At 40.5% G+C, this 13,057-nt stretch overlaps 1 protein-coding gene across 1 annotated transcript in view; it reads right to left on the reverse strand.

The window, feature by feature from the left end:
• Window positions 1-613: 613 nt before the first annotated feature.
• The window catches only part of OVCH2 (ovochymase 2), a 22,855-nt gene continuing 10,411 nt past the window's right edge, over window positions 614-13,057 (reverse strand). The window contains 10 exon segments of the mRNA XM_010286287.1: window positions 614-765; window positions 5,681-5,849; window positions 6,182-6,333; window positions 6,605-6,800; window positions 7,372-7,441; window positions 9,006-9,192; window positions 9,840-9,920; window positions 10,326-10,457; window positions 11,262-11,355; window positions 11,751-11,881. Of these exon segments, the coding sequence (XP_010284589.1) occupies window positions 614-765; window positions 5,681-5,849; window positions 6,182-6,333; window positions 6,605-6,800; window positions 7,372-7,441; window positions 9,006-9,192; window positions 9,840-9,920; window positions 10,326-10,457; window positions 11,262-11,355; window positions 11,751-11,881 (1,364 nt within the window).

Here is a 13,057-nt window from a genome sequence, read left to right on the forward strand (position 1 = left end):
TGCCTTTCATGAACCCCTGCTGGCTGGGCATCTGCGCAGGAGGCACGTAACGCTTGCTCGAAACCCCGCTCCTCTCGCAACCCGGGCGGAAACGGGGTCCCGATTGAAGTGTCCATTTCGCAAAGCTAAGGCATAGTTGAGGAACACTTGGCGGTTCATCAGCATTTCATGCATCCTGCATGCAAGATCTCACGGACAGAGAGGACTGCGGGGCCGTTTTGGACAGCAGGTCCTGCTCCCCGGAGGGCAGCCCGCCACAAGCATCCTGATCCACTTCGCACGAAACAGTGGGACAGAAACCGCCACAAAATCCAGTTACCCAGGGTGGACGCTCCCCAGCTACAGTCCTTTTTCCTCCCCTGCATTTTCTCACCTCAACTCTCATTGCCTTCATGTTCAGCTGCTGAAACCAGTGACGTGGGAGTTGCGGTCCAGTCCCAGTTTGCCACAGTCTGCCCCGTAAAATAACCAAGTTCAAGTCCTCCAGGCAGAAATAGCACACAACCTTATAATCTAACAAGACAAGGTTCACAGGTAAAGACGGCATCTTTCATTTTCACGCACAAACATCCTCCCTCAAGCCTGCAACAGGTACAATCCTAACGAAAGGCCGTTAAGGCTGCTCCAACATCACAGGTAGAGGCTGCGTCACAATGCCAGCGCACCCAGCAAGGGGCACCGCGCGGCTTTGCGTCCGGCCTTTCTCTGCCGGCGGCAGGTACGGCCGCAGTCTGTGCTGCGAACTACCGGCCAGCCACCAATTACCTGGGGAAAGAGCCGGGGAGGAAAGCCGGCCTTCAACTAGTGTGACTGGGGGAATAGAAACGATTTCCAAATTCCTTCCCTGCCCTCTGGGCCAAAATTTTACTTTGTGACAAGCAGCACTAACAAAGTATTTAGTATCTACAGGCTCCAAGTTGCTTTAAAAAACAAAACACAAAAAAAATAAACTAAAGACACTAAGCATCATTATTCCCTCTACAGACGGTAGGACAGGAGCACACAGTTGGTGACAGACACAAAAGCCAATTAAAAGAAAATACAAGACTTTGAAGTCCTAGCCCATGCCACAAGGTTCAAAATAGTTTGTTTAAAATAACAGAATGCCCATATCACACAGACAGCGTCTTCGTCAGGAGGAGGAAATAACCTGATCCAGCCAAGGGGGAGGAAGGAATGCCAGGAATAATGCCAGTGTGCCAAGCTGTAGATGGTGATACAAGGAGGAGATAATAAATCTGATTTTTTTTTTTTTGAATGCTTGTATTTTATGCGACTTTTAAAAAGACTGAAAGAAAAAATACATTCAGTCTCCTGTGCTAGTGAAGTACTGATTATGGAAGACCAAAGAATTAATACCCCGCCACACTCCTTTTTATTTTTTTTTGTTAATAGCTTTTCCTCACCTGACTTCAGAAGTAAAGGAACCACTACCAAAATGCTACATATTACAGCTCCATTCCCAAAGTAAATTAACTCCTTGCATTAGTGTCATACACAGCCACTGTCCCCAGAGTATTGTTAACAGAGCACAGGACCTCCAGGCTCTGACCCATTCTCCATGATTAAAGAAGCTAGATTCTCCCACTGAGGTGTGGTGACTTCTTATGTTCTGACAATACGGTAATGGTCCAGCTTGCAACATTTTCAGATTTTGCTTTCCTCAATGATCTACCATATACCCATGTGGCCAAAGGCTCGAAACTCAAGGAGAATAAAGCAGAACAAAAATAATAGACAAAAAATATTCAGATCTCTCAGTCAGAATATATCCTGAAGGATAAATAGGAACAAGTGAAGGATACATAGGACTTTATCCTATTTTCTTTTAATTTTCAATACAGGACTTTCTGCCTCCTTTACTATGACTAATAATCACACAGCTATGCAATTACCAGTGGTTCCTTGAATTGCACTATTGATAGGAATCGTTAATCTTCCTTCAAGAACAGGACTCTTCCTTGCCTTTAGTAAGGGAAAGGCAAGTAAGGGGTTTTGTAGAGCTTGAGAAACATTTGGAGGTATTTCTTGTTCTCTCTATTAACTATTCCTAATGCTACTTCAGTTTTTTTCTGATTATTTTTTCTTTTGAGCCAAAGGCAGGGTTTTGGTGTATATAAAACTCACTTTTGTTTTTTTCTTTGAAGTACCAAGCCTAATTCTTTCCTCCTCTTAACTTGTCTGACACAGACAAAACATCCACAGTTCCTCTGGCATTACTGCTCAATTTACTCTTTTGAAAACATGCAAAGAACCAAGTCTAGTCACTTCATATGAAGAAATAACAGTCTCTCTGTGCATCCAATACAAGACAGTAAATGGATTCCTAAATGAGGAGAAAACTTCCCTTGTGCCACTTGTCCTCAAAAAATACAAAGGAAAAAAGGCAAGGGGAAAAGAGAAGACCGCATGAGAATATAGTTCTACAGTAGCACCTAAATACTGTGATTGTCAGATCCTTTTCAGCAAGCCCACTACGGAAAGAGAGAGAGTCAGGAAACACATGGCGTGCATACCCCCAGCCACGGTACATCTAAGGAAGATAAGATGCTTCTGCGCCGTCACTCCTCTGGCTTCATTGGGGAGGTCATGGAAGCAGAAGCAACCAAGAACAGTACGATGCAGTAAGTCACTATGCTGTCCTAGGCTGGAAAAGGAGGAGATGGCAAAGTAAAAGTAGTATGAACCAAGAACTGACAGAGTCAGAGATCAACAATGCTTTTAACATCTTTTGTATCTATGTAGCCAGAACCTAGATTTCGGACAACTGCTTCCTCTTCTGTACTATTGCCAGGCATGCTTTAATAATGGACATAATACTTTCTATTTTCTGATTAAGATCTTCCCTTTCCAACAGAATTACAAAAATGTTCTAGCAACCCCTCCTGCAAAGGCTACCTAGGTGCATCCTTGGCAATGTAGCTGGACTCCCACCATGCATGCCCGTGCACACACACGGAGCAGGACTACCAGGGCTAAGCAGGAAGACTTATGGTCACACATGCTTGTGTTAACCGAAGGTCAGAACAAGGTGTTTTGGGGCATAGACTTTTATTCTAAATGTTCAGCACAGTGCCAATGAACAATGCAATGATCCTTCATTCGCTTTCATGTAACGTTACAAAGATGATCTTTTTACTTACCTGCCAACAGAAGAAGGTTTATATCCAGATTTTAAGCATGTGGGAAACCTGAGCCTACACCTCAGTACTCAGGTAGGCTATCAGTAGCCTACCTTTTGACTGCAGGGTTCAGGAAAGCCTCGTATAACTGTTAAGAATTAAAGTGGACTTCATATAAATTATGTAAAAACTAAAATACAATTCCATTACATTAACTCCATTGAAAGTATTTTTTTATTTTTATTTTTTTAATCAGATCTCATCTGCATCACAAAACAGTTGACATTATTGCTTGGATACTGACAGCTTACAATAGACTAAAAATATACAACACACAAAACTAGACTACTTGTAAAACCATACTAGAAGAAACACCAAAGGTGAACATCATACAGTCAAGCAAAAAGTAAGTACCCTAACAATCAAATCAAATACAAATAATTTAAGGTAGCATACTTAATATATGAAATGAACTGTTTAAAAGCATTATCAATTTATCAGTATATAACCATCACACTCAACAGGGCTAGTACAGCTGATACCTGTGGTTCTCCCACTCCCCCTTTTTTTTTTTTTCCTTCTGAACACACCTATTGATATCCTTGTATTAGATTAATAAGCATATAAAAACTTTACAGGTATTTTAAGTCAACTTGTTCCTGTTAAGCAAAACAGAATCTCAACCAAGTGATTAGATGCATGTGGTCCCAGCCTAGTTAAACTGATAGCGTTAGCTAATAGCAACTTCCACCATAAATGGACAATAACAGACTTCCATAATGAAAAATTGCAAAGGATATTTTCCCTCTATTGCTTTCTGAAGATCTCTTCAAAGAGCTTATCAAAGATAGAACAAGCATACTGTACCAATAATGTAATACAGCAGTGCCTTACACTTAATCTGAATTTGTTCATAGTCCTTCCACCATGAAGTATTTTCAAAGTTTTAGAAAAAGTTCATGTTCCAGATTATTTTGTGGGCTTTTGCCTAAAACTTTACAATGGAGAGAAGAAACCAATGAAAAACATTTATTGTGTTCACTTGGGAACAAAGGTAGAGAGATCTTTTTTTTCCCCAGCTACAGATTAAAATTATATCCATAAAATAATCAGAAGTTCTAAACTAATGTTATCAAAATGTAGGGTTACTGGCACCAAATGCATGTGTGGGAAAACACATCGCTAAAGATTTTTGCCATTAATATCAACAGAAACAAAATGAGCTATCTTGCTTCCTTTCTAGTTATTTTCCAGACCATTGAGTCAAAGAAGGATTATACTTGTGTTACCTATTGTACTATCGTACTGATCTAATTTCTGAACACTAAGACTGTGCACAGACCAGTCTGCAAAGCTAACTGGAGTCTCTCATCACAATTTCTCCTGTAAACAGCCATTAGGGCATTAAACAAACTGCTGTTTACAAGTAAATGTGCTCAGTTTGCAGCGTATGGATTACACAGTACCTCTTTAATTATATGTTTAGATTAATTAGGATAGCTGTCAGTTCTTGCATGGTGCCAAAGGCCCTTGGCCTGTAACACCTGTCTTTTCAAACACTTGTATCTGTTTAAACAACACGCAATGTGTTGAAACAGGAACCGTATTAAAAATATCCTTTTCCCAGCAATTGGATTGATTCACACCACTAGTGACTAGACAGAGTTCTTCCGCTCCTCAGTGATGCGCTACTGCCACTGCCTCGGTCCCCACAGACCCAGAGGTAACACTCTTGTTGGAAAGATGACTGACTGCTCCCTCAGTTGTTTTACGCTTGCACTTATTTCATCTCATTTCCACAGTACTTTTATGCTCTCCAGTACTATATTCAAGGACATGCTTGCCATATGGTACATGGTGGCTTATTTTCCCTCTCTTTCCTTCTAATATAGTTTAAAAGTGCCAGAAGCCTGCAAGTAACTTGTGTCTGCCCCAAGCACATGTAAAGCCAAAGTCTCAATTCAGGTAAGTCAGCAGTAAATTCACCAGGATAAGTACCACCTACTTTGGTAAACAGATTCCAATCATGAGCTAACACGCTCTCACCAACTTGCTTTCAGTGACATTTGTGCTTTGGAAATGTTTTATACTGTGGTCCATCAGAACTGCTATTTTGACAGTCACACCATGAAAATGGGGAGATCTACAAAAAGGAGAAAAAAACCAACAGGGAAAACCTTGCAAAGATCATCAACAAAGGCAGTTTACGAACTTGTCAAAGTGCACTCTGCTGTCATCGTGTGTCAGTTCGTGTCTCCTTACCACCTCCCAACCCTGAGAAATGAGGCAGCAAAGCAGCATAAGGAGAATACATTCATCAACACGAGAAGTACAATAGAGAGGGGAATAGCAATACAACCGGAAGAACTAAGATTTTCAGAAGTCAGTACTGATTTAGATTTTTCTGCTTCTGGGCATTCAGCTAGGGATATTTTAAACAGCCAAGATTTCAGGAAGTGCTGGACACCCAAATATAAAAATGGCACCCTGGAAAAGGCGTCAAAGTAAGCATCTATCAATAGCAAAAGGATTCATTTAATTGTTTTTTTCATACATACCACTACTATTAACACTCTGCTTTATCCAGTCAACAAAAACACCAACATTTGTGTATACTCCTGGGTAGCTCTTCCTTCCACAGCCCAAGCCCCAGCTAGTGATTCCATGAAGGCTGTAATATCCTGAGTTATCTTCTGAAGAACAAACTAAGGGGCCACCAGAGTCACCCTGCACAAAGACAAAGGAATCTTGTTATGAGCTAACGTCACACCTTATGTTTTCAAAATATCAGTTCAGCTACAGGAGGTCCCAGCTGCTGATGTGTTTGGGGGTTTGTGTTTTTAAAAGACAGAAAAAGAAAGAACCTTTGTTCAAGGGAAGTGCTTCTTTTTGCAATACGAGTAATTAAAATCCTACTACTAAGGAGTCTTTCACTCTAAATCACCTACAGCCTGTTTGCAAGAAAACAGCTCTTAGTGAGGTTTTAACACTCCTCTTTTTCAGAATCCATCTGGCCATACCCCAACTGTCAGAAGGCAAAGGTGATGTGCGCAACTTACTGTGCACGAGTCCTTGCCTTCTTCCAGAGGGAATCCAGCGCAGATCATCCTCTGTGTGACTTTAGTGGGAAGATTTATGTAGTACTTCTGGCATGTGTCAAGCACCAGGATAGGGACTTCCAGCTGATGCAATTTTTTCCCCTTTTCTCTGTCTTGAAGTGAAAGACATCTTAGAAACCAGTAGAGGCATGAATCAGTGATTCCAGAAAGAAGTTTTGCTCTTCCCTTCTTCAAATGGTCTCAATCCAAATTATCTGATTTCCTTCCTCCCACTCATTTCCCTGCATGTCTATCTGAGAGAAAACTTTTTAACATGTCTGTTCTCCAGGAACTAACATAGATAGAATGAATGGTACAACACAGAACACTATTTAAAACACAGCTACAGCATGCTTAATTTTTGAAATGGCAAAGACTGCATACCTTCTTCATGTGCACCCCATCCTGTGACAACACACACCCTTGAGGGCTGAACCACCTCCTCCTTGGCAGGGAGGCACACTGGGTGCACGTAGTGGTTGAATTCTAAGGGCTCAGCCAGTTGCAGTAAGGCGATATCAGAGTCCATAGTGGTCTTGTTAAAACTGGGATGTATAACATACTGCTTTACTGACCTTTTCTAGAAAAGCAAGGACATTGACATTTTCTGAATGACTGGTGAATTTAAGTCTTTAAGTAACTTTGGTTTTATAAAATTTTCAGGGCACACGCAAGATGCTTTAAGAGGAGGAAAAGTTTAAAAGCAGCTGCTCAGGTCACAAGCTTTCTTATATTAATGGGTCAAGATTATGCCTCTTGGACATGGGTGAGGTAACATGCAGGAAACTCCATCCAGCAAATGTAGGAAGAGGGTCTTGGAAAAACATTCGTCCAGTCTAAACAAAGTGGAAAGATGTGCCCCGATTATTTCCAGCTTGGTAATAGTCACCAGGGAATTTGGAGACAATAGAGTTCCCACTCCCACATCCTCCAGGATACTGAGCTTTGGAGCTCATTACTGGTGAAGGCGCAGGTCCATGTTGATACAATTTCTCTGACAGTCACACAAAAGCTGTTGTGTAAATGCAGATTAAGGTCAGCACGCAGGCTGTTAGGTTGCTGCATCATGAACAATTTGCGAGATACATTTACATTAAAAACTGTTTTGCAAGATTGATTTATATTTCATTATTAAGCAGAACTTACAGTACCTGTCTGTATTCTTGCTCTGCAAGATCATGAAGTCCTGTTACCACCATCCGTAAGTCTCTGTGTAGTTCCCTAAAAAAAAAAAAAAAACCAAACAAAAAAAAAACACCAAACACCAACAAAACAAAACAGAAAACCACAATCAAAAAACCCATAAAAACAACCCCCAAAAACATAAGTACATTCTCAGGTTGGTATAACAGCATTCTTGAAAACTGTGAGTCTTAAAACCTTCCCCACCCAAAATAGATACTAGGTCCCTACATATTCCTAGGCCAACAACTCCTGCGGCCCATACCCCCACACAAATCTATGGAAATCTTCCCATTGACTTCTAGGGAGCATGAAACACTCATGATGAGGCAGAGGGATCTCTCAAACACATAGCGAACTGAGAGAAAGGTCATTTTTATAAGGACTGGGAGTGTTTGATGCAGAACACAAGGTCTGCATGGTCCACATCATCCAGGGACAATGCTGGTCCCTGCCTTCTTAATGAAGAAAACGGGTGACCTCTAAAACATAACTACCCATCAAATGATACAAAGAAATGCAACAGAAACATTTAATTTCTCTTGATTTCTTAAACAAACCCTCTCAAATCCTTGAAAACCCGTCATAACTCCCTATGAAATTACTTGTGTAGAATCATTTATCCATGTACGCAAATTCTGATGTGATGGCAGTGTGCAATAGAGAATTCCTCCTTAATACAGCTCTTAAAGCAGTACCTTCAACACAGCATAACAATGCTCCCGACATAAAATTTTGCAAACTAATGTTTAGAAACTTAGAAGTCAAAGTCCAAAATTCAAAACAGCACTTGCATTTCAGATCCCCAGTTTTGTGGGGGTGGGGAAGAGAATCAAAGAAACTGAGAATAGGCACCTTTGGCAGTCAGGGCTTTTGAAAGCCTATCCTCATTTTCAAGCAATTGCAACTTCATTTGAAAACAGGCCAGAAATACCTAATTACCAGCAATCTTGGAAGGATTTTTTAAAATGTTTTAATGACCGAAGGTATGAGAATTTTAAATTAATGTATTTGTGATTAATTTGAAAATCAAAACAGTCAGATAGTGTTCAGCCTAACAGATGAATAAACAAATTAAATTTTAGAAAGTATTTAAAGAGATGGAAAGTCATACATGCTATCTTTTCAGTTTCTCTCAAAAAAGACAGAAAAATTCTCACATAATCTGATTTAACAGATTGATAGGTTTTTAATAAGGGAATGGCATCAATTCTGCCCTCCAAAATCTACACAAATTCGGTAATTTTTGAATTTTTTGATAGGTTGATTCTACCTGGATGAAAACATGCTTTGTAAATGAACCAAATACAAAGAAGTTACCTAGGAGTAAGTGATGGATGACAAGATACTTAGTTTCTTGTCACCTCTTCCGAAAACTGTTCTGAATGAAAATCAAGCCTACAGAAGTAGGCTACTTACTTCCTAAGTAGCCACTGTGATCCTAGTACATGTGCGTGGAGCGAAAGAAGCCAACGCCAGTGTGAGCTGCAAGTAGGTGGCAACTGAAAGTGTGCCTGCCACCCTCGGCAGAACCACCAAGCTGCAGAGGCACGCTATGCGATTACAGGCATTCCCAGGGGAAGGTTCATCCCGGTGTACTTACTTAGAATTAAAGCAGTGAGCAGCTGTGACAACCCATTCTTTGGCAAGAACTGCTCCTCCACAGATATGCTCATCTGAAATTTGCACGCTGACCTGCCAAGGCCATGAGTATGGTACAGCTTCTTCACCTCCAATTATCCTACTGAAAATGAACCTGGGCTGATTTGAAGGCATTCCACAAATATCATCTGAAACAGAAAGCACTGATGTCTCAAGAAGTCTGTAGAGGTTAAGATTTGGAGAAGAAAAGAACAGCCCATTTCAGAGCTACTGAACAGCTTCTCAAGCTTCCACCTCCCCTTTTTTGCTAAATCTTTCAACTTCTCTCATTACAAAGGGTCCAAATGTTTAGAGATAGCATGAGGAGATGATCTCAGCAAAAACATAGCTTCACCAAGATGAAAGCAACTGCCTACCTTCAAAAGTTTTAGCCTCAAACCTACAATCAATATGGACTCATCCCATCCTCTATAAAGTACTGACAGGGAAAAAGGGAAGTTCTAAAATGTTGGTTATTATTTTCAATTACCCTGTACTCTTTGCAATTATTTTCACCAAAGCAAGTAGGTATAAACTAACATACAAGCTTAAATAATGTCATTGCATTGCTGTAAATGACTTAACAAGATGAAGGGAACAAGAAAAATTAGGTTCTGCTATTCTAAAGTCAAAGTGTAGAAATGTTACCATTCATCCTTCTATTTCCTCAAAATATCATAATGAAAACTTCTGGGACAATTGCATCCATTAAATATTTGGAGAAAACACCATTTAAATCATAGTCCAAAAGGTACTCCCTTTTCCCATGAAGAAAATGTAACTCGGGTTGGCTTACCTGTTGTAACCTGTATTTCTTCTTCAGTCATATCCATATGTTCAAATTCTTCTTCACTAGTTGAATCCAAACTACCTAAATCTAGCAAATGAAAATAGAAAATATGCTAGCAGGCTGTTTGGAGTGATATTTTTATTACAAAATCACTTTTATTTCCTTTATTATCATTTTTTTAGAAGGAATAGATTTCTACAGTAGGGATCTGTGCTGTTATATCTTCACATGGTAGTAAAGTGTCATTTAAGATGCACCAAAATACTCTTAAACAAAACAACACTCTCAGGTTTTGGGTAGATTCATTGTTTCTCTTCACCCACTCAATAGGTCCTTTGTTTAATGTCTCAACAGGTTCACAATACAGTTTTTTCACTGAAATAATTTATTAGATGAGAATCTCCTAGAGCAAAATAATTCTGAATAGGCAAATTCACCGAAGAGCCCTTTGTGCTGCCCCAAAGAGGCAGTTTCCCAAGTTACTTCTATTACCTGTTACATGAACAAAAGAGATTGTAGCTCTGAATCCTCCAAAGGTCTCTGTTTCATCAGAGTGAAAGACAACCAGCATCATAGCAGAGGAGCTTAGAACAGGTGCTGGTAGGGCAAATCCACAAGACTTAGCTAAAGATGAGAAAGCAAAGGTTCGTTGCAGATTAACATGTACCTTTTCATCCTTATCTCTTTCAACAGTGGGTATCTAATATTCTGTGTATTCCAGCTCTCACACAGCAGGGTAAAAAATAACTATGTACAAGAGAGGAGTAGAGATAAGCAGACTGAGGCTGAAGGACTGTTCTTTTATTCCTGTCAGTCTGTCTTTGTTCAGTAATTGTCTCATAAGATAAAAACTCTTGCATTATTTCACAAGAGAAGATTTCAGCGCTCATGCTCATAGGTTGCCATTACATATAGAACACACTGGAAACTTGATTTCCCCTTGCTAGTGTAATCTAAGCACCAGCATCAGCAAGTGCTGAAATCAGTTGATTGGGACAGGTCTTCCTCTCATTCAGTGTAAGCCAGGGGAATCTCCATCAAGGTGGCAAGAATTACATGAATGGTCATCAGGAGTGAAGAACAACTGGAGTCTGAAAAAGAGACCCTTTGGGTGCTCTCTGTGCGTGCTCATTACTATAAAAACAAATTATTGTGTTATGCCCTTTTCTTCATTCACATGAATTCAGAAGTGCATTTCATATAGAATGAAAATATACTGAACTGTTTTGTTCTATGTGGTTTTGCCTCTGTAAGTGGAAGAGAAGCAGCAATAACCTGCAAGTGTGTTTCAGGATACTGAAACTAGTACCTAGAACATCACCCGAGACCCTAGAGGTGAACTTGATTTTTGACTGTAAAATAGGGCCAGTGAAAAACATAAAAGAAATAGGTCATCCCCAAACTATGTCAAAAAATCAAATGTCAAACCAATTTCCTCTTCCTTTCCCACATCTTCATAGACAGTCACAGCATCGTAAGAGCAATCTTCACTCTCTTCTACTTCAAAAGACTGGTATGTAAGCTTTAAATAAAAAATGAAAATGTGAACCTTGTTGTTAAATTCACAAAGGGAAATTCAAAGATCTATAATAGTGTCTTTAGTAGTGTCAGTGATTCCTTTAGGGTTTGGGTTTCTGTGACATTCAGACCTTGCACAGGTGATACACAGCATATTACACTTGCTAGATGAAGCCATCACGATAAAATTTAAACCAGGAAACCCTATTTTACTATAACCTAAAGGAGAAATCAAAACCTATCTGGCTTTTGTGATGGTAAGTGATTCCTCTTAACTGCATCCTGCAGCGTTATTCAAGCTTATGTTGCTTGATCTTGCTTGTCCTTAGTTGCATAATTTCTTATTAACAAAATGATGCCCATTTCCACAGTGTAGACACAAGAAGGGCCATATTATACCTTGATTACATGGTCCTCTGGCGCACAAATAATCCATTGACAATCTGCCATGTTGCTGTAGCCCTCTGGATAGTGCATACTTTGTAACGCTCCTTCTTCAAAGAGGACAACTAAGGACTCACAGCCAGAATCTGAAAATCCAGGAAAACAAAAATGGAGTTACTGTGATTTCCTATGAAATCATTCACCAAAAAAAAAAATTAAATCCAGAAAAACTCTCGTGGTGCTTTCTTGCAGCTGAGAAAGAGAACAGGACAAGAGCAGGAAGCCAAATCCTTCAGCGTGAAAAAGATGCAAAGAAAATTTTTAATTTGTTCCCAGACAGAAGAGTAGTTCAACCCCTGACTATACCATTTCCTTTTGGCTACAGGCAGTGCACTGCAGATACAAGTACCTGCGTGGGGTAGAGCAGGACACAGGCATGTCAGAAAACATTTGCCAACTGCGGTGGTGCATTGCCCCCCTCCTTGCTCCTGGACCGCTTTACAGCCTTAGGAATTCTGTTGCCTGGCAAGCCTTGGCCTTTGTGCAATGAGTTTGGCTGTTAAGAGTCAATTGACCGTACCAAGCACCTTTGCGTAGCTCAGATGGGGAATAGCACTGACCGTACCAGGAGTTCGGTTGCCTGGCCAGGGCAGGGAATGAGACCAGGAATAACTGACCATCCACTGACAGCCCTGGTATGATCAGTACTAGCGTTACTGGAGATTTGAGAACTCCAGCAGTTACCAACCCAGAGTGTAGCCAGGATGGAAATTCACCGATGCCTAAAGTCAATTATCTTGTGACCCTATAAACAGTGGTCCCAAGTGAAGACCTTTGAGCTCTTCTGGACTGCAGTGGGCTACGACCAGCATCTCCCTCTGAGTGGGACACCTCTCAGAGCTTGCAAACTCTCCAGTTTGCGAAGTTTGGAGGACCGTCACCAAAGACTGACGACAGGACCTGGGCTGAAACCCCCGCTCCTTGAGGCTCAACCCTCACCCCTTGAGAAATGCAAAGGCTTTTGACATGGATATTCCACTGAACTCAAGGGGAATTTTTAACAGGTATACCTTTATATATCTCTATATCTATATCCACATCCCTGTGTTTGTGTGTGCAATTTGCCCTTTAGATATAAACTGTTGATTAAGGCGGGGACTAGGAGTGGATCCAGCCACACTTAGACTTCTTTCTGAGAAGGAGTTTAGAAAGCAAGGGAGCCCGCTCTGAACCTTGTGACTCAACAGGAGGGCATTCCTTAACTTTCCTTACCTAACCTTACTTATAAACTGTTGACTAAGTCTGGTAGTAGGGGGGAATTT

This window comes from Phaethon lepturus, unplaced genomic scaffold (assembly GCF_000687285.1).
Source record: "Phaethon lepturus isolate BGI_N335 unplaced genomic scaffold, ASM68728v1 scaffold6134, whole genome shotgun sequence".
NCBI lineage: Eukaryota > Metazoa > Chordata > Aves > Phaethontiformes > Phaethontidae > Phaethon > Phaethon lepturus.